The sequence below is a fragment of the Colletotrichum phormii genome (assembly GCF_030913505.1).
Source record: "Colletotrichum phormii strain CBS 102054 chromosome Unknown BDP81scaffold_16, whole genome shotgun sequence".
In the NCBI taxonomy this organism is placed as follows: Eukaryota; Fungi; Ascomycota; class Sordariomycetes; order Glomerellales; family Glomerellaceae; genus Colletotrichum; species Colletotrichum phormii.
This window is the reverse complement of record NW_026851458.1, coordinates 365,549-384,499: the sequence shown is the minus strand read 5'-3', so window position 1 is coordinate 384,499 and position 18,951 is coordinate 365,549. Positions and strand designations below refer to the sequence as shown.

At 53.5% G+C, this 18,951-nt stretch overlaps 8 protein-coding genes across 8 annotated transcripts; 4 read left to right on the top strand and 4 right to left on the bottom strand.

Annotated features, from left to right (window-relative positions):
- Nucleotides 1–1,561: 1,561 nt before the first annotated feature.
- BDP81DRAFT_325406 (exonuclease) lies at nt 1,562–3,697 on the top strand (the record flags this gene model as incomplete). The annotated part of the gene is made up of 2 exons (XM_060584976.1): nt 1,562–1,933; nt 2,075–3,697. 2 exons carry the CDS (start codon nt 1,562–1,564, stop codon nt 3,695–3,697), a joined length of 1,995 nt encoding a protein of 664 aa, XP_060442497.1.
- Nucleotides 3,698–4,627: 930 nt separating this feature from the next.
- Nucleotides 4,628–5,535, bottom strand: BDP81DRAFT_451849 (SPFH domain/Band 7 family protein; the record flags this gene model as incomplete). Its single annotated transcript, XM_060592682.1, has 2 exons — nt 4,628–5,137; nt 5,215–5,535. The coding sequence occupies 2 exons, from the start codon at nt 5,533–5,535 to the stop codon at nt 4,628–4,630; spliced, it is 831 nt and encodes a 276-aa protein (XP_060442496.1).
- A 319-nt stretch (nt 5,536–5,854) lies between these two features.
- BDP81DRAFT_433297 (UcrQ family protein) lies at nt 5,855–7,059 on the top strand. Its single transcript, XM_060590847.1, has 4 exons — nt 5,855–6,031; nt 6,189–6,214; nt 6,405–6,582; nt 6,670–7,059. Exons 1-4 carry the CDS (start codon nt 5,973–5,975, stop codon nt 6,722–6,724), a joined length of 318 nt encoding a protein of 105 aa, XP_060442495.1. The 5' UTR covers nt 5,855–5,972; the 3' UTR covers nt 6,725–7,059.
- A 406-nt stretch (nt 7,060–7,465) lies between these two features.
- BDP81DRAFT_325545 (50S ribosomal protein L30e-like protein) lies at nt 7,466–8,266 on the top strand (the record flags this gene model as incomplete). The annotated part of the gene is made up of 2 exons (XM_060584987.1): nt 7,466–7,763; nt 7,848–8,266. 2 exons carry the CDS (start codon nt 7,466–7,468, stop codon nt 8,264–8,266), a joined length of 717 nt encoding a protein of 238 aa, XP_060442494.1.
- Nucleotides 8,267–9,089: 823 nt separating this feature from the next.
- On the bottom strand, nt 9,090–10,239 carry BDP81DRAFT_433293 (uncharacterized protein). Its single transcript, XM_060590846.1, has 4 exons — nt 10,059–10,239; nt 9,803–9,871; nt 9,478–9,713; nt 9,090–9,422 (listed from the first exon to the last, which is right to left on the bottom strand). The coding sequence occupies exons 1-4, from the start codon at nt 10,069–10,071 to the stop codon at nt 9,288–9,290; spliced, it is 453 nt and encodes a 150-aa protein (XP_060442493.1). The 5' UTR covers nt 10,072–10,239; the 3' UTR covers nt 9,090–9,287.
- Nucleotides 10,240–11,854: 1,615 nt separating this feature from the next.
- On the bottom strand, nt 11,855–13,490 carry BDP81DRAFT_325520 (dullard-like phosphatase domain-containing protein; the record flags this gene model as incomplete). The annotated part of the gene is made up of 3 exons (XM_060584985.1): nt 11,855–12,006; nt 12,064–12,292; nt 12,348–13,490. 3 exons carry the CDS (start codon nt 13,488–13,490, stop codon nt 11,855–11,857), a joined length of 1,524 nt encoding a protein of 507 aa, XP_060442492.1.
- A 1,132-nt stretch (nt 13,491–14,622) lies between these two features.
- BDP81DRAFT_62560 (uncharacterized protein) lies at nt 14,623–15,578 on the bottom strand. The gene is made up of 2 exons (XM_060596078.1): nt 15,498–15,578; nt 14,623–15,410 (listed from the first exon to the last, which is right to left on the bottom strand). The coding sequence occupies exon 2, from the start codon at nt 15,290–15,292 to the stop codon at nt 14,831–14,833; it is 462 nt and encodes a 153-aa protein (XP_060442491.1). The 5' UTR covers nt 15,293–15,410; nt 15,498–15,578; the 3' UTR covers nt 14,623–14,830.
- Nucleotides 15,579–16,657: 1,079 nt separating this feature from the next.
- Nucleotides 16,658–18,149, top strand: BDP81DRAFT_396614 (initiation factor 2 subunit family protein; the record flags this gene model as incomplete). Its single annotated transcript, XM_060588212.1, has 3 exons — nt 16,658–16,752; nt 16,827–17,993; nt 18,050–18,149. 3 exons carry the CDS (start codon nt 16,658–16,660, stop codon nt 18,147–18,149), a joined length of 1,362 nt encoding a protein of 453 aa, XP_060442490.1.
- Between the last annotated feature and the right edge of the window lie 802 nt (nt 18,150–18,951).

Below are 18,951 nucleotides of genomic sequence, written 5' to 3'. Positions count from 1 at the left end.
TCACATGCGAGACCGTGTCTGTGCAGCCCCGCGCGGATCCGATAAGAGATGTCGGATCTGGCGAGCACAAACAAATGGCAGCACGGCGGGGCTTGGCCATGCTGGCGTCAAATGTAGGTACCGAAAATGATGTGCTGTGTACGGAGTAGTGCAGTCTGGCAGATTGCAGAGGAAGCAGTGTAAGTGGAAGCCTTATCTGTAGTTCACCTTCTACCATGATGTAAGTAGGTATCTCCAAGTTCTTGGCGTGAGTGGAAATGCCCGTGTGTCTTTGGCTGATTTTGGGCTTCAAAAAGATGAGACGGTGGACGAATTAGAGTTTACGTACATGGGACTACCGTGGCAAGGCTCCTCCAGGAGGGTCCTGGATGGTCCTAGATGGTCAAGGAGGGGAGATATCGCGGACCTGCCGATTTCGCCGAATTTCAGGAACAAAGATGCCGGGCTTGTCTTGAAAAGTGACAGGTCGATAGCAGACCTGATGGCCTTGCCGTTTTTGGGTGTTCGTATGCAGGCAGGCCGCAAGAAATGATTGATCAATGATGGCTGGGAAACTCTCATCTTGACTCAGGTGGGTGTTGTAACGGCGTCGGAACAACTTTCAACAAGAAAGGGTGCAACCTTCAAGCTCAATTGCAGTCTTCCCTACGTCGTCCATTCGATGAATGAGCCAGACCACTTCTCGTTGCGTGTTGCCTCATCTGACCAGGACATGGACGTCTTGGTAACTTTCATCGTTGCGTGCCACCGTTGCGCGGGGAAAGTGACGACGCTGTGTGAATGCATTGGAAACTGCAGGATCCAGACCGAACAGGTGGATGTGCCTATTCTCGGTCAACGGCCCCACTAGAGCTCCAAGCTGGTGGCCTTACGAAGTATTTCCTTGGTTAAGGTACAGAGTACCTTAGGTAATCTTTCCAGACGCTCGGAGCCTCCCTTCATCCCAACTCCGACAACATTCGAGACACATCAACCATCTGTGACACTGTCTCAAACCAACCCATCTTTATGCCTTGGATGTTCCCGTTATCGTCTTCTGGATCATCACCCAATCTTACTTCATTCTTGTGTCAGCCTCGCCCGGTCTACGCGCCACACCGGCCAAGTTCAACCACCCAACGTCCCTTTGTCCGTGGACCCGCGAATTCTCCGACTGGAACGTCACAACGACATTGGCTCCCGTCTGCATCTGCGTCTGCGTCCCTCATTTTGGCTATGAGATCCTCGCACCATTCCCCCGGATCTTCGAGGCCTTAATCGGCGCTTTCATACTCAATCTATCTCTATTCCTCTCTAGCACACTTGGCTCTTCCCACACCAACAGCCAGGAGTCTCACTCACCCCACTCTCTCTATCCGCAGGGTCGTCTGTGTATACCTACGTAGGTGTACGTCAACTTCCATCTGCAAACGAGGCTCTGGCAGTCTCTTACTCGTCACCTTCGTTCCTTCCCTCAGCTGTGTAGTAACAGACGAGAAAGGAAGCAACCGCGCCAGCCGCTCCTTCCATTGTTTCACGGAACCATTGAATATCTACAGCTTCTGAGGAAAGTCTTGTCACAATGTCCTTTGTAGACCTCAAACACATTCCCTGTCCCAAGGGAGAGCAATGCACAGCTTTCATGTGCCTCTTCCAGCATAAAGCAGACAGGGATAAGATGGCGGCACCTTCAGCACCGGCACTCAACGCGTCAGGAACGTCGGCAGAAAGGTCGACTGATACCACGACGGATGCAACCCGGGATGGCCCTCGAAAACGTCTGAAGGTTGCCCAAGACGTCAGAAACCCCGCCGATTCTACAAGAGCTCCCACTCCTGTCAAAACGACCTCAAAACAAGACGTTACCGCACCAAGACCAGATGACACTCTGTCACCTGTCGCTCGGCCCATCTCACCTCCACCTTTAAAGCGCCCGTCATCCTCCTCCTCCACGGTCGTGAAGAAGCTCCCACAGTCTAAACCAGTCGCACCTTCTCTCGCTTCTTCGTCCGACCTCAGGAAGTCACTGAATCACTCTGCTCCAAGCAGGTCCTCTCCTTTATCAACATCTATTAATCCTCCAACCAAACGTAAGGCTGATTCACCTGCCACTACTGCATCCTCTACTACAAACCCAACCTCACTTCAAAAAGACACTCCTTCCACCCCCTCCAAGACCGAGCCTCCCAAGACTATCAGGAAGGCTGAGGCTCTCAACCCTCGTTTACTCAAATCATCACCGGCAAAGTTCGAGATTCGATTCAAGCTCGTGCAACTGCTACACGAACAATACGTTCGCCTAAACAACGAGCTCGAGAAGACTGCCAAAGACGCAGAAGAGAAGCAGCTCGTTCTCAAAGACCAAGATCTCATTTGGAGAGTCCTTGACGAAGAAGAATCCACGGCGATAGAGAAAGGTGCCATCTACTCAAACGTAATTAAGAACAAAATCATGCAGTACAAAAAGATGACGCTGCTCCAGTGGAAGGAGGAGAGAGTCGTTCAACGCCGCCAAACAACCCCAAAGGGTCCTCACAACAAGGCTGCAGTCCCTCCCAAGAAGATTGTTACGGGCTTGAACTCGGCCCAGGAAGTTCAGCTTGTTCGCCAACTCATCACCCCCATCGATGGCCTTGCCGTCCATGGCTATGTCTCCTCTGTCCCTGCCGAGGCTGACATCCAGAAGGCTCGTGAGGGTCTTGATGCCGCAAAGGGTTGGGAGAAGTGTGACCGCTGCGACAAGCGCTTCCAGATGTTCCCCGGAAGAAGAGAAGAGGATGGAGCTCTCGCCTCCGGCGGCAGTTGCAACTTCCACTGGGGCAAGACCTACTTCCCCGAGCGCCAAATGGGTGACAGATCCCAGCAACCCAAACGCTACCGATGCTGTGGCCAAGCCGTCGGAGACTCTGCCGGTTGTCATTCCAACGTTCACCACGTCTTCAAGGCATCGGATCCCAAGAGACTGGCTTCCGTTCTCAACTACGCCGAGACACCCGCCAACCCCAATGCTCCCACCGACAGAGCTGTTGGCTTCGATTGCGAAATGTGCTACACAGTTCATGGCCTTGAGCTCATCCGTATCACTGCAACCTCTTGGCCCGATGGAGAGGAGCTCTTGGACGTCCTCGTTCAGCCCATCGGTGAGATCCTTGATCTCAACTCGCGCTACTCGGGTGTGTGGCCCGAAGACATGGCATCCGCGGAGCCCTGGACTGCGAAGGAAGAAGATCCAACTCCTGCCCAGGCGAAAACGATGTCGAGCCCTAAGAAGACCAAGAAGAAGATGAAGGTTGTGTCGTCGCCTGAAATTGCCCGCGATCTTCTCTTTGCCCTCATCAGCCCCGAGACTCCACTGATTGGTCACGGACTGGAGAATGATTTGAATGCCGTTCGCATCGTCCACCCTACAGTCATCGACACCGTTCTTCTCTTCCCTCACAAGCATGGCCTTCCGTACCGCCTGGGCCTGAAGATGCTGATGGACAACCTTCTGAGCCGCAAAATCCAAGTTGAGACGGCTGGCAAAGTTCAGGGACACGACAGTGCGGAAGACGCCCGGGCTGCGGGAGATCTCGTGCGCCTCAAGCTCTCGGAGGAATGGAAGAGCATGAAGCTCAAGGGTTGGAAGCTCGAGGGTGGTGAATTCGTTCCGCCTGGTGGCAAGGTGGATGATTTCAATGGTCACTTGACTGCCGAGTTCCTTGAATCTGCCCTTTAGAGCCGGGTGGGCATAGCACATGGTTGAAATTAATTTTTTTGGAGAACTTGTGATGGCGTTGGAGAGGACTTGGGGTCCTCAGGTATGATGCCTTGGGTCGATGGGCTTTTGCAGTTATGATACCTGCCCTATCCAAAGGGTTTTCTTTAATACTAATTGGTCCATGGGCCATATTCACTCAACTTTTCTTGACTTGGTTTCCTTCACACCGTCTGACTGCCCATGGCTGACTCTCTAACGGGTACCTTATATCGAATAACAAAACAGCCGCCTGCTACTCTTTGGTCCATGGAGAAGTATCATTTTGTCTATGTCAGGAGGCGAGAGGGACTGAGCAAGCAGGCAGCTCAGGGGGGGAAGAAAGAGGGAATCATGAAGTGGCCAAAACCCATATTATAGAGGTGTGCTTGGAATCACCAATGAGACTTGTGCTCGTCATTCGACTAGACTCTATAAAATGTCAATGGTAAAAGGGGTGCAAATCATTTCAAGCAATGGGACAGAATTTATTGTTTGTGATCAAGAACCGCAGAACCCCGCCCCGCCCCCTTCTTCGATATTATCGATACTCGTCTCCGGATGCGTGTGTAGGGTGGTGCTCTCACACACATTCAAACACGGAAGAAGGTTCAGCTTCTCAGAAACATTATGTTGCCTGTACCTGAGGTTCTCGACGTCGATGTTCAATCACAAGGCTGAGCTCAGCGCTACTCTCCACGACAAAATCTCCGACCCAGCACGAGCATACAACATTCACAAACACCAAGGCGTACGGCACAAAACAAAGTGTGTGGAAAGGCGGCAGAATTTCATTGCCCTATGATTACACTTATTGAAGCGGTGACTTGCCTTCAAAGTCTATAATACAGCGTCGCCCTTTTTTCACTCACTCACTCACCCACCTCCCCCGTAGCATTTCCGCAAAGACATTTACGGCCGGCCAACGTTCAACAGCATCTGGCTACCGCCCTTACCGCCGCTAGGCAAGTACGCGACATTCGGATTCGACGACAACGTCGCCGCGATATCCCGCGCGGCCTCAATCTTTCGAATCTGCACGAGGCCGTCGCCGTTCTTGGCAATGGCCCTGCTAATCGTCTCGGCGCTCTCGGCCTCGCCCTCGGCGCGGATGACGTTGGCCTGGCGCTCCTGCTCGGCCTTTTCGACAATGAAGCGCGCGCGCTCGGCGTCCTGCTGGGCAATCTGCTTCTGCTCGACGGCCTTTGTGAATTCTTTGCCAAACGTCATGTGCGTGATGGAGACGTCCTCGAGAGCAATGTTGAACTCGGCGGCGCGCTTGCGGAGGTCGGAGCTGATGCGCTGGGAGACGGCCTCGCGCTGGGTGATGAGCTCGGCAGCGTCGAACTGGGCGACGATGGACTTGAGGACCTCGTTTCCGATGGAGGGGAGGACTCTCTCGTCGTAGTCTTGGCCGAGGTTCTGGACGGAGGAGTGGTTGGTCAGCATTGCGTGTACTTTTTTTCCAGCAGAAGTAGAGTATTCTACGGAGGACTCACTTGGTAGATCTTGGGGAGGGCCTGGACTTCGGGCCGGTGCAGCACGCGGAGGGTCAAGCTGACCATCTGGAGATCCTTGCTGCCCGTCGTCGTCGCAATGTTTCTGGGCTTCGTCCGCACGTCGAAGACGATGCTCCTCTGCAGCCACGGCACGAGGAAGTGCGTGCCCTCGTTGATGACGGTATCCTTGACACCGGACATCCTGTCAAAGATGACTGCTCTGGATCCACCCTTGACATCGTAGATTGACGACTGCAAGACAGCGATACCAATGGCCGCAGGGACGGCCATGCGGTACGCAAAGCCCAGAGCTTGAGCCATTATGTCGGAACGGGCGAGGGAGAAAATGTGTGACTGTTTGGTTTCGGTATTGGCGTTCAGCGATTCGAAGTTCGCTGGAGGGTATCGCGGGCTATCCGAGTTGGAGCGTCTGGAGTCGTTTCCGTGGTGGTGGGCTGGTGGTGCAGTGTGAGGACTGAAGCTTGCCGAAAGCTCCTCTCTCTCACCAGAATGCGGCGGCGGTAAGCTCCGTCATGGAATTTTGGCACACAGGGTGACCGGGGTGGTCGGATGGGTGGTGACGGTTCGAGTGTGAAGAATGCGCTAAGCCGTTTTGGGACGTGCGCCTCAGCTTTCGGGTTCGGCAGGAAAGGTCAAGGACAAGATTTGAACCTCGTCCGATTCGACCCTCTCCGATTTACTGCCAGAATATCCAACCCGTGTTGCACATCACCGTCCACCACAGCACAACCGCCACGATGAGACCTACGCAAGCTCTTATGGGAGGACCCAGCGTCCCTCACGGAAAGTACTCTCAGTAAGTGAATTTCTTGTTGGAGGTCAATTGAGCGGGCGAACGGGAAGGGGCGTGCGGGCTTTTCCGAGTGGGAAAGATCATGAGGTTTCCTTCTGCCCGCCGCGCCATGCACCGCTCCCAATTGCATTTGATGAATATCTCGCTGACGTTTGAATAGCTACCTCGGCTGGTGGGGACACATTGGTATGTCTTTTTCCGACTTTCTCGATATCGATTTACGATGGCGACGCGGTTGAACGATGGACAATGGGTTTCGGGGGGATTGAACACGAGGGAATGAAGAGGGACTCGTTCAGAAACCCACGGCCGACACGATGCACAAACGAGACGCATTCCGAATCGAATATTCATACTGACAAAAGTCTTCATTCAGGTGGCGAGAAGCAGAGAGGTATCATCACCTACGGCATCACCCCCAACCGTCAGAACCCCTTCGCCGGCGCCGCCCACGACGCCGTCTTCAACACCTGGCGCCGCTTCAGCCACCAGGTCCTCTACTTCCTTCCTCCTCTGGTCGCCGGCTGGTACATTATGGACTGGGCCACCCACCGGTTAGTTATCCCCACGGGCTTGTTGTAGCATCAACAGCAAGAGCAATTCGATATGGGGTAGATACATGACGCTAACCATCGATGTAGCAACCACTACTTGAACTCCAAGCAGGGCCGCGCCGAGTTCAGCGACCAGGAGTAAATGTTCTTTTGGAAGAAGGCGGACGACGGGTGCTAGAGGCGGACAACGATTCCCTGTGTCAAAACACGTGTATATCAACTACGTAGAGGGGGAGACATGGAATAGAGCCCCATTTGGACGATTTAAGCATATCACATACTCTATGACTGAAGACGTATTTTACATGGCCAGATGTTGACTCGTTTCTCAATTCACAACGGAACTCCCTGGGGCATGAAAACATTGAGGCGAGTGCCCGAGCCGACGATGTCGAAACACCTTACCCTGCGTTGTCATGCCGCCGACTACATAACTTCCAGTCACTCAATTTGAATCTATCAAAAGCATTTAGCCGACTCTCCAATGCGTCTGTATTGTCCCTATAACCAAAGTTGAATCATGGTCTCCAGCCATCACATTGCGCTGACATTTGCTCAATGTCTAGGCCGTGATTGGCCGATCATGCTCACGTGACCATTTCACCGGGATCCAACCTTCGGTGAACAGCAGTTCGGCACGGAAATACGACCGTACCGAAAGACCCCAATCGCACACCAGCAAAGGTGGGGCTAAGCAGAAAAAAGTTGCATTGGCCTACAGGACGGAAAAAAAAAATATCGAGCCCATCGACTTCGAGCCGAAAGCATCCAACCCACGACCGTCGCCCGCCCAATTCGAATTCCCGTCGCCGTCGCCAATCCCGCCAATCGCCCCCCCCTTTTCTCATTCCAAAAGGACAGAACAAAACAACAGACCGTCACAATGGCCGCCGAGAAGCCCGACCGCAAGGAGAAGAAGGACAAGAAGCGCTCCGTGTCCGACGGCGCCATCAAGAAGGACAAGAAGGATAAAAAGGACAAGAAGGACAAGAAGGAGAAGCTCGAGCGCGCCCTCGACGAGCACCTCCAGGCCGACGTCGCCGCCACCACCGTCGCCAGCGGCGAGTCTACCGCCGTTGCCGTTGCTGATGGCCTCCCCGTCGTCGGCGCTCTCGTGCCGTTTGCCGTGCCTTTGGCTGATGAGAAGGCTATGAAGAAGGTTATGAAGTCCATTCGCAAGGGTACGTTCTTTATGTTTCTCTCTTCCTCCCCTGCCCCTTCTCTAATACATAGACGCGATTATTGACGCATACACCACACAACAGCCGCCAAGAACAACACCCTCAAGCGCGGCGTAAAAGAAGTCGTCAAGACCCTCCGCAAATCCCCCGCCGCCGGACCCGGTAACACCGCCTTCCCCGGCGTCGTTATTATTGCGGGCGACATCTCCCCCATGGACGTCATCTCCCACCTCCCCGTCCTTTGCGAGGACCACAACGTGCCCTACATCTTCGTCACCTCCCGCGCCGAGCTCGGCGCCGCGGCCAAGACGAAGCGGCCCACCTCGGTCGTCATGGTCTCGGAGAAGCGCTCCGCCGCCGACAGCAAGAAGGCCGAGAAGAAGGCGTCTGGCGAGAGCAAGGGTGACGACGAGGAGGATGATGGCGAGGATTACTCCGAGGTCTACGCTGCGCTTGTGAAGCTTGTGCAGAAGGAGACTGCGAAGCAGTCTTTCTGGGCATAAACTTGCATTGCTTGGCTTTTTTTTTTGGTCTTTTGTCTTATCATCATCAGACATGGGACGGAACCATCACGACATGACCCACCAAAGAAAATGATGAATTGTCACAATATATGGGGTAAAAAAAAGCTTTTTTTGGCTGGTTTGAGAAAGATGAAGAGATATGGCGTTCTAGGGCACTTTTGGGCATTGGGGGTAGTAACGCTTTGTTTGCGCTACTCTTTTCTCTTTTTCTCTCTCTCTCTCGAGGGGCTCTGTCTCTTGATAGAAAAAAGAAGAACAGAAATAAATGATTTACCATCATTATAACTTCCGTTGGAACCTTTAAGGGTGCGGAGGTGTGGAGGAACTTTTCTTGCTTCATCAAGCTTTTCGACACGAAGTGTCAGGAGCCCTTTCTCCTTCGTGGGGAAGATGTGACCTTTGCCAGGCTGATGGCCTTTAACGGCATGATGTCCTGCTGATGGAGTACATTGGCCATCCAAGACGTGATAATTTTGCCGAATCATCAACGGGTGGTCTGTACTGTCCCAAAGAACTCTCGGAATGTTCCCGATGAGCGAATTTGTGCATGTTGTCAATATTTGTCCCAGGCCACGGTCAAGTATGGGTCTTTGTTGATCCCAAGTGGTGACGAATCGCAAAAGTTCTTGTTAAGTGACCTGACATATTTCAAGAATCCTGAGCGGTCTTAGGAAGCATCCGTAGAATGACAGTAGTGCTCTCTGAATGAACCGAAAACTTTCTTATTACATTTCAACAAGGACACAACACCGAGGGGTGTTGGCGGAGTCGGAGTACATCACAATAGTGTAAGTGTGAATGCAAGAAAGTATCAGGTGATCTGATCGATTAAGGGAATCATGGCTTGAGACGTAAAAGTGTAGGTACATGACAATGGCCCTAGCCGCAACTGCTGGCTAGCTTTAAACTCCATGTCTCCATCCCATCCAACCCAACGGTAATAGCACACGAGCAATCCATTTCCCAGGAATGCTGAATCATTCATAATACATTAAACCCTTTAGTCGAAGGGGTTGGTGCGGGTTCCCCACCAGGTGAGGAAGACCGACAGACCGACAGTCTCAATGACCTTGGCCAGGACGCTGACTCCAACAGTGTCGACGGGACGCTTCTCGACGAAGACCTGGGAGATGTACTATGTCACTGTTAGTTGAAAGACCATGAGAAAGGGCCAAGAAGGTATGACATACACCGGGAGCAGAGGTAGCGAAGAAGATGAGAGAGCCGAGGTAAGCCGCGCCCTTGTAGGACAGGGTGCCGGTGGCGTTGATGAGGGCACCAACACCGTAGGACTGAAGGGCAGAGCCGACGAGGGAAGTTCCCCAGGCGACGGCGGCACCCTGAGCCTCCTTGGAGCGAGCGAACTCCTCCTTGGTGTTGGCGGCCTTGGCGCGCTGGTAGGTCTGGCCGAAGATGGGGGTCAAGACTGTTGAGGGGAAGGAGCTTGGGTCAGCTGATTCTGTCGTGTAATGGCGCGCGTCTGGCCGGGAGCTTGGGGAGGGACATTTCACGTACCAGCGAGCTCAGCCGTATGGTTGAAGATGGTGCCGAGGGCGATAGCCGAAGGCTTGACGGGGGGAAGGTCTGTCACGAAAGGTTGTCAGCTAATAATCTATTGATGGTGACTGGGTTTGCAAGTCCAGCCAAGGCGCATTCTCCCTGGCGGGATTGAGATGAGAGAGTGAGGTGAGGTAGCTTAGCAAAGCTACAGAGGAAAGACGTGATGCTTCCTCCAGTCTTTCTTCCACAGCCGAACAGGAAAACGACTTACAGTGCAGAGACATGATGACTGATTTCTGGGGTATCTTGTTGTGATGAGAAAAAAAGAGAATCAATTGAGGTGATGTAAACAGAAACCACGAGCCAGATGGGTGGGAGGGCAAAGGCTTTTATGTGCTAAGGGAGAGAGAGAGCGAGAGAACTGGGCGGCGTGTGTGTGTGTGTGTGTGTGTGAGCCACCTGTGACCTCAGCCTCTGCAATGCAAAGGAGGCAAAGGAGGTAACCGGAGCAAGGCAAGTGCGTAGTGTCTGTCCTTCGTACCTGCTCGTTCGTCCCAGGGCGAAACAAGGAGAGGGAAGCGTGTGGGAAGCTACCTTAGCCGGTGGTGGTGGTACCTCTGGCGCCGCGAAAGGAAGGGGCCAGATCGAGGTCTCATTCCATCATCGGTTTGGACCTGATTTTCCCTCAGGCCAGAAGAAAAAACACAGCGTGAAGCGTGGAAAGCATGAAGCTACTTTCGTACTAAGAGCGTAGCTGGACATGGTACAAGGCAGGGGTGGGCATTTCGCTACGGAAAGACATGTCACAGAGAGCTCTCTCTCTCCCGTCTCTTCCCTCAGCTCAGCTCACCTCTTCAATTGGATGTGTCAATGTATGTTGTCCCAAGCTTCTCCAAAAAACTTAAGCTATGCCTCTTTCCCTCACGTCGCCCAGCTGTCGATGTCGTGGTGTCGTCACCTGTCGAATGATGTCACCACCCCCCTTCCCCGCCGAACCCACAAAGCCCAGGCCCTGCCCCCCATAATTGCTCCGATAATTGGTCGAGACCTTTCCCCTATGGAACCTCTCTTACCTTTCTGATCTCTCCCTGGGGCCCGCATGTACTCCGTACACCCCAAGCTATCCCCATCTAGCCCGTCCCGTCGTTCGCCTTCTGGCCGTCTGGGATTAGCACATCATCCTCAATCAGCTCGAGCTTTGCTTTCCGCCCGCGTGGAGTTTTCCGCGAATAAGGTCCCCGGAGCGAGTCCTCCACGACTCCCTGCCCTTCTTCTCAGGCTCCCGCTCTCAACCGCGCTTGTAAACACAAACACAGTGGAGAGTATTGACGAAAATCTGGAGCAATTATGATCGAGATGTGATTCTCGGTTTCCCTGTGGCTGGTGCTGGTCACTGGTGCAATCCCCCCCCCCCCCAATCCATCACCCATGCCCGAGGCAAATGATGCCCAGGCACTCCAGACCAATGCCAGTTCAATTTTTGCCCATGAAAACTGCGCCTCTTTCCTTCAAGCCCTGCCAACTTCTGCAATGTGCCTCAAGGTAGCTCTTCGACCGAGTCTAGAAACCAGCATTAGCAAGGGTAGCTGAAGCTGCCTGACGTACGGATGGTATCATTGCAGCGTGGAATTTCGTCTCCCACCTGTGCATGATCCAGCTGCTCTAGCTCAGGCACAAGGTAAGGAAATACGGAATATCGGAAGTATCGTCTAGGTAGCTCGCCATTGCTCAACGTTCTCCAGTTCTCAATGAATGTCAACCTTACCATTGTCCAAAAAACAACCTCAACCACCCAGAAACACCATCGCTACGTTTTGCACATAATACATGCTTTTTCGCTGAACGTCGGCAACCGACAAAAAGGCTGGTGGCCTGGCATGTATTCCTGAAGCTTTACAGAATCGTACCTACATTGGCAGTCGTGCCGCCCAATAACTCCTCTTACCGATCCCTTTACCAAATGTTATTAATACAGCGCTGCACCACGAAGTTGAAGCCGCTGGTGTGTTTCGCTTTGCCAATTCCATGCCAGTACACCAGGTTTCCTTCTACAGTCCCAACCCAATTCTACGCCATATGCTGACCATCTTCGCCTCCGCGCAATGCAAGTAGCGCCCTCACGTCCGACACATACTGGAGACCCTCGAGCAGCGGCACTAGATGCAAGAGATCATTGTCTGTCGGGTCGTTAATCCAGCCTTGGATTGGGATGGCGTTATCTAGCAACGCATGTTAGCCAAATTCCCCAGCCTGGACCGCATGCCAGCATGACACACCTTGGTGGAACATGTAACTCAATGGACTGTTGTCCAAGATCATGACCTTGCTCAAGTCCGGCTCGACCGAACTAAGGTCCTTGATAAAGGCTCCCTGTCGGAATGTGCAGTGCTGTCTATAGTATCGCGCCGAGAAAAATTTCCTCTCTGCCTCTAACCAGTCTATTACGGGGTCCGCATACTCCTGGACCGAGGCCGTAAAAACCACGAGGTTGTACCATTTGCAAACCTTCGTCACACGATTAGCGCCAAGCACTCGTTCAGTCATCTTAGGCTGTTCTTACCCGACGGAGGAAGTCGTCGCAGTGTGGACGCTTGTTAACCCAGTACAGAATGGGATGCTGCGGTCCGATCGATGTTTGGCCTCCAGCACCGACGTATGTCTGGTTCAACCTGACCTCAACCATATGTCCCGTACTCATCCGCCCCCCCTTGGACATGCTGTGAATCAGAGTTTCGTCGAGGTCCAGAATGAGAGTCTTTTGGTACTTGGGGTCGGTTGAAGGCTCTAGGTTCAGGTATGACGGCTGTCGTCGAGGAATCAAGGGTCGAGGAGGGGCCGGTGTCTTTGGGTATCTCGTCAGCGCGCCTGCGGGAGACGTCGGAGACTTGAGTTGCGCGGAAATGTCGGAAGAGCCAGATTCACCACTACCCTTGGGCCGTGCCGCCGCAGATTGCGTCTTTCGGTGCTTGCGTTGCGGAAGAGCATCCTCACTGTGTAGCTTGATACGAATAGATCTCCGCGCTGGCGCAATCTCTTCCGCTGCAGACTTTGAACGTGAGTGTCGACCGGACGAGCCCCGGCGTCGGCGATCGGCGTCCGAGTCTGATTCTGAAGATATGCCTGAAGAAGATGAACCTGATGATCCCACTGGTCTTGAGTACGCAACCCCTCCATATCCGGCGCTGCCCTGCCGGCCCGACTTTTCGTCCACTGAACCAGCAAAGGCTGTCGCGAGCTTTTTGTTGTTTCTATTGTGCAAGCCAAATAGCCTTTTAAGCGGGTAAAAGGGCGAGAAATCCCCTGCGTCGTCGTAAAGGCAGGCAATCAGATACACGCCCGGGGCGGCAAGGGTGGATAGCACCCAACGGAGGGAGTTGATGAAGCCAGCAGCGATGCGCCGAGGCAATGAGTGCCACGAAGTTGATCTCAACCCTGCTTCTTTCGATTCTCCTCCTATTAACGGCGTAGCTTCGCTTGCAAGATCGAGTGCTCCATGTGCGTCGTTGCGCTGTTCGAAAGCTGACTTTTCGAGGGGGAAGACATCCTCGTCTTGGTCGTCGCCCTGCTTCTCTGCGCCTTCGCCGCCATGCTGGTCGCTGTCAGGTTGGACGGCCAATCCCAAGGAACCAATGGAGTTGGATCGCGAGGCGACCGGACTTGGCGGCGGAGAGACGCGAGAGGTGATGATATTCAGGGAGTTCATCTTTGATAGGATATGCAATCCATGAGGCATGGAGGGTCGACGGCGGGTTGTGATGCGGGAGTGGGAGGGTTTAGGAGACGTCGAGGGTCGATAGTAAGGGGTGGTTTCGGTGGTCAGGAATGTTCCAGACGTTCCGCGCGACGAAGGAGGCGATGTATTAGCAGTCGCGTCAGGAGAAACGGGCGTCCAGCGAGTATTTCGGAAACACCGCAGTTGGAAGAAGCGAGTGTAGGATTGACTGTCGTCTCAAAAGGGTGTCCCTGATCTTTGGTGTTTGGTGGGATTGCGTGAGGTTGAGATGCTCGATGAGGTCTGTCGTGGTCGTGGTCGTGGTCGTGGTCGTGGTCGTGGTCGTGGTCGTGTTCGTAGTCGGGGAATGCAAGCCGGTGGGCTGTCCAGATGGGTTTCCCCCCAAGTCCAAAGAACGGCAACAATCAGCTTGCCATGAGCGAACGAGGCCTAGGAAAATGAAAGCGCGAGGTGGTGGCGCTGGTGTAAAAGGTTCGTCCGTCGACAGCTAACAGACGCTAAAGTGATATGTGGCCGTCAGCGCAAACCTGTCGATTGGACCTTGAGACCTTGAGAGGGGAGGAAAGACGCAAAAGGGTTAGTCGGGCTTTCGAGAGTTGGAGGTATCGAGGCGGCCGGGATGCGGTAGCGTTAAGGCAATGGATGAAAAGGACAGTGGCCTGGTCTGTGATTGGAGGTGTCGGCAAGTAATCCAGTACCCAGGTACGGATAGTTAAAGCAAGGTGAGGTGAGGTGAGGTGAGGTGAGGTAGAGGCGCGAGTGGAAGCCGCGGAAGGGAACCTGAGCAAGTAGAGGGGAGCAGCAGACTGCAGTAACTGGAGGTAGGTGCAGAAGCAGCAGCAGCTCAACACTATGGAAATCTGCTGGGTTTGGCCGGGTTGGACCGTGGTGGCACTGGGATCCTAGGTATGGCAAGCCGCAAGAACGGTTTGATGCCGGCCGGTATTGACGGTATTGGTCCAGGGCTGACCGTGGGGTTACACTGACTGCTGACCCTTGTGGAGGAATGGGCAATGAAGACGGGTTCACGTGTCGAATTGTTCACTCTGTTCCACTGGACATTTTATCTCTCCCATTCCGCCTCATCTTTCCACTCGCTGTTGCAGTTTTTTGGAGATGCAGGACGTGGGTGATGAGCGGGCCAGCTGCTGCCAAGCGGCTACGTAATGGATGTACCTCAGCCCACCTCATTCAAAGGTAAGGTACCTTCTGTGCTTCCCCAACACAAACTGACAGGATGAGAGTGGGATACCTAGCAATCCTTGAGTATGAATCAGTTGATCTCTTCATCCACACTATTTCCTGCACTGTCATATGTCCCTTATTTTTCCATCTCCAGCAGGCATCTTTCCCACCACAGGTATCGGGTCTCGTAATGGCAAGGATTTGTGTGAAAAAGATTGAAAACGTCCATGAGCCGATACCGAGCTACCTTGCTCTCTGCCTGTAATCTGGAACTGTGTGCTCTTCTTTTCCCATGTGAAAGAGAGCCACTCCACTTTTGCTGTCGTTGTTGAGGGTTTGATTGCACAGAGGCAGGTCTGACAGGGCATGAATCGGAGGCCGCAATTCTGCGCTCTGCAGCAGCATCCAAACCTTTGGCGGAATACGGCCTCCTTTTGGCCTCGCAATTCCGATCCCTCACTTTTCGTATCCGTGTTCAAATGCCGCTCAACCATTCGCTCTTCTCGTCTCTCGTCCCCAAGCCCAGGCGGACCCTTCTGCCTATCGCAGAGAAAACCCCTCGTTGAACTGGGACGCAACGGATACATTTCACAAATTCAAGAGTCTCGCAATCAAAATACACGATTGTTGTCTACACCACTAACAAAGAGATGCTTTCTGTCGTCCGATACTCGTACGAGTGCCCTGCCATGTTGAGTGTGGTTGCTTCTCAGACGTCAATTGGATGGCTCATTTTACAGACTCAACTCACAACCCAAGTGGTAGCTTGGAACATGACCTGCGGAAACTCACAATACTGTTTTCTGCCATAGCTAGCTTTCCCACATTATGTGTGATACCTAATGTCAAGGAGGCCACAGGAGAAAAAGCTCTCATGGAGAGTCGGGGTAAAGAAAGCAATTTCACCTTGGCTAGCATGTCATAGGTAATTGTGGTAGATAAGATATGCCTCTGCGCCTACTCTCAACTTAGTACACTCTGAGATCTGTAAAGGTGGTACTATCGCAAACGCACTCCCATAACTCATCTAGACAAAGCCATGTTAACCAAGGACACCATCGTTCTGGCTCCCCTCATTTGATTCAACGGAACTATAATTGGCGCAACTTATGGTCAAGCAGTCGGTTCTCTAAGCAATAAGAAATAAGAAGAATAAAATAAGAAAAGCACTTGTGTGAACTACCATTAGACAGCCACCTTGAAAGTCAGAGGTAAGCCGAAATGTAATTAGATTCCAGACGAATAGATTACCTGTAGCAATTGATGGTATAACGACGTAAAAAAAAAATCGACACAGCAGTTGATGACATTCCAGGGCATGTTCAACCCAAGAGCAAGGAACCTCAGGGTTTCTGTCAACCTGGTAGATGACGGACAGCTCGCAGTGCCATAGCCAACCGCTTGATGCCCCTAACGCATCACTCACAGCAGAAATTCAGCGGGCAAACGTCATTTTGCAGTGATGGAGGGGTACTCGAGCAGTTGAGTGCTTCCACTGAGGCATCATTGGGGACACCTGGAGGTCCACGGGTGTCCCTCTCAGCCGGGTTGCTTCGGGCCAAGACTAGCCCGCCGTCGAGGGCTGCCACTTACTGCTGCCAGCTGGCTCCAGTGGTTAGGGAGGTGTGAGACGGAGCTTGTGGTCATCCAATGCCCCTCGAGATTTTTTTAGCGTGACAGGGGTCGTTCATTGTCCCTCTCCGAGCTTCACAGTTGAGTCACAGCCGTTTGCGCACAATTTCCAATTCTCCATTCAGTCCAAGCCCAAAGCCAGACCAACGGCCATTGATCGGTACATCCCCATTGTGCATTGACTGAAGACGACCAAATTACCATTTCGGAATCTCCTGCGACTTCAGCAACCGTCATCGATCAATCCCGAAAAGTCTTTGCGACGACTCCCCCCTCCCATCATCGGACCTTGACTTCGGCGACAGCACCCACCACCGAAAATGGCTACCGTGAAGCCCAGCGCGGGGGACCTCGAGCGGTACCTCAAAACCCTCAAGGGTAAGCCCTTGGAAGCGTCAATTGACAGTCTTATCTCGTACGTATCCTGCCGGCCTTATACTCCTTTTTTCTCTCTTTTGGCTTGCCCGCGCTAATACTTGAATTTACCAGTCTCCTGAAAAGAAGGCAGATCCAGGGCTCCGAGCTCTGCGCCGTCGCGACCGCACACATTCTCCTCCAGGTCGTCGCCAAGTCGAAATGGAACGACGTCGATTCGTTGCTGGAGAAGGTACAGCAGATCGGATTGCGCCTCATCGCCGCGCAGCCCAAGGAATTAGTCGTTGGCAACATCGTTAGACGCGTGTTGAGCCTGATCCGAGACGAGGCTGCCGAAGACCGAAACGAGGACTTCAGCGAGACTGCCACAGAAGTTGGAGGAACCCCGACGACAGCAGTGCCCGACCCCTCCAAGCTGGAGCACCAATGGCCTCCCTCTACATATACCAAGCAGGATGCCGGTTCCGACTATATCACGAGCGGCCCAAGACCCGTTCGCCCCGGTTTCCTCACATCCGCGAGCTCTTTTCATGTGTCAAAGTCTCTCTTTTCTCTCCTCGAGGCGTCACCCCCAGTGGACACTGCTGGCATTATGGCCGGATCGCCGTTTGGCAAGGACTCTGGCGCTTCGACTCCCCTTCGTGGACAGTCGACTAAGGTACACGCTCTGAGATCAGAGGTCTGTGAGGGTATCGAGGAGCTCAAGGACGAGATTGGTCAGGTGGACGACCAGATTGCAGGAGCCGCGGATGTTCAGATTCACCCTGGGGACTACGTGTTGGTGCACCAGCCTTCAGCCACGGTCCAGAAGTTCATCCTGCGCGCTGCTACAAGAAGAAAGTTCACCCTATTTATCGCCGCCGGAACAGCTGCCTGCGCCGGTGGTGAGTCGCCGTACGCATCGTTCAGGAAGAAGCTGTCAGCAGCGGGCATTAGCGCAATCAACCTCCTCAACAGCGGTCTGATGGCCTACATGCCCCGAATCAACAAGGTGATTCTGGGAGCAAGAGCCGTCCTGGCCAACGGCGGCATCCTGACAGACGCGGGCGCTGGTGTGATTGCGCGCGCAGCAAAGGAGCAGGGCAACCCGGTGACCATCCTCAGTGGTGTCTACAAGCTCTGCCCAGAGAGCTACTTTGACGAGGAGAGCCTGGTGGAATGGGGAAGCTCCATGGGCCATGTCAGCTTCGCAGACGGAGCCATGGTCAACGGTGTCGACGTTCGCAGCGCAGTTAGTGAATTTGTGCCTCCCGAACTGCTCGACACCTACATCACCAACCTGTAAGTCAACAGTCCCACGTACGATGTTGGTGAGCCACAGCTAACATGTTACACAGTGGCGCACACTCGCGGAACCATCTGTCTACCATCATTGCGGATCACTACAAGCCAGAGGACGTCGACTTCCATCTCTGGAGCACCGAGGCTGACCGATGAGTACTGCCTCTGGAATATTTTTCTAGGGAAAGCCTAGCACGCTTAACGCTGCCGGGGACGCGACAGCGGCGTCCGCGGCCGTGGGAATGATTCGTGGCCCGAAGACGAAAGCGAACTTTCAGCCCTGGCTCAGTCATTGAATGTTATCCCGGCGCATGCACAGCCTGGGTTCTGTACAAGTATACTAATTCGCGGTTCAGTCCTGGGCCACTGCTCTTTCTAGGGCTAGGGTCGGTTGGTTCCGGAGCATGGCGTTCAGTTTAGAGGGGTAACACAAGCTCAAAAGGTCGTGGCGGCGTTTCCAACGGCATGGGAGAGAGACCCACTGGATTGCAGGCTTATGTGGCTTGATGTGGAGGGATCACACTGATGGCGTATTGCTGCCTCCGAAGGGGCCGCGTCAGCGCGTTGCAGCACAGAGAGCCTTCTCGAAGAAAGTGACTGCGGGCTGTTCTCATCCAGGCTTCGACTTTTCGGTGGCTTATTTTCTCATTGGGGGAGGGGACACCTTGAACAATCGGGTTTGCGAACAAACGCGTGCCCCTCGCAACTTTTGACTGCGCCGTGGACCGCAGGGGTCATCCACAAACAAGGTTGATGCTTATCTTTACCTGGCGTGGGCTCGGCCGCACCGCTTGGGCTCCCGAGGGTGTGGGGTTTACACCCCGGCCCTCTCTATTGAGTGACGAACTGTGGTTCACCGTTCGACGGGTGGGAATTAGACGTCGTAAGGCTACGCGCGAACGAGGGGACAAAATGGTCAGAGGTTCGCTAGTGGGAAAGCATGGCCATTTGTTCTTGC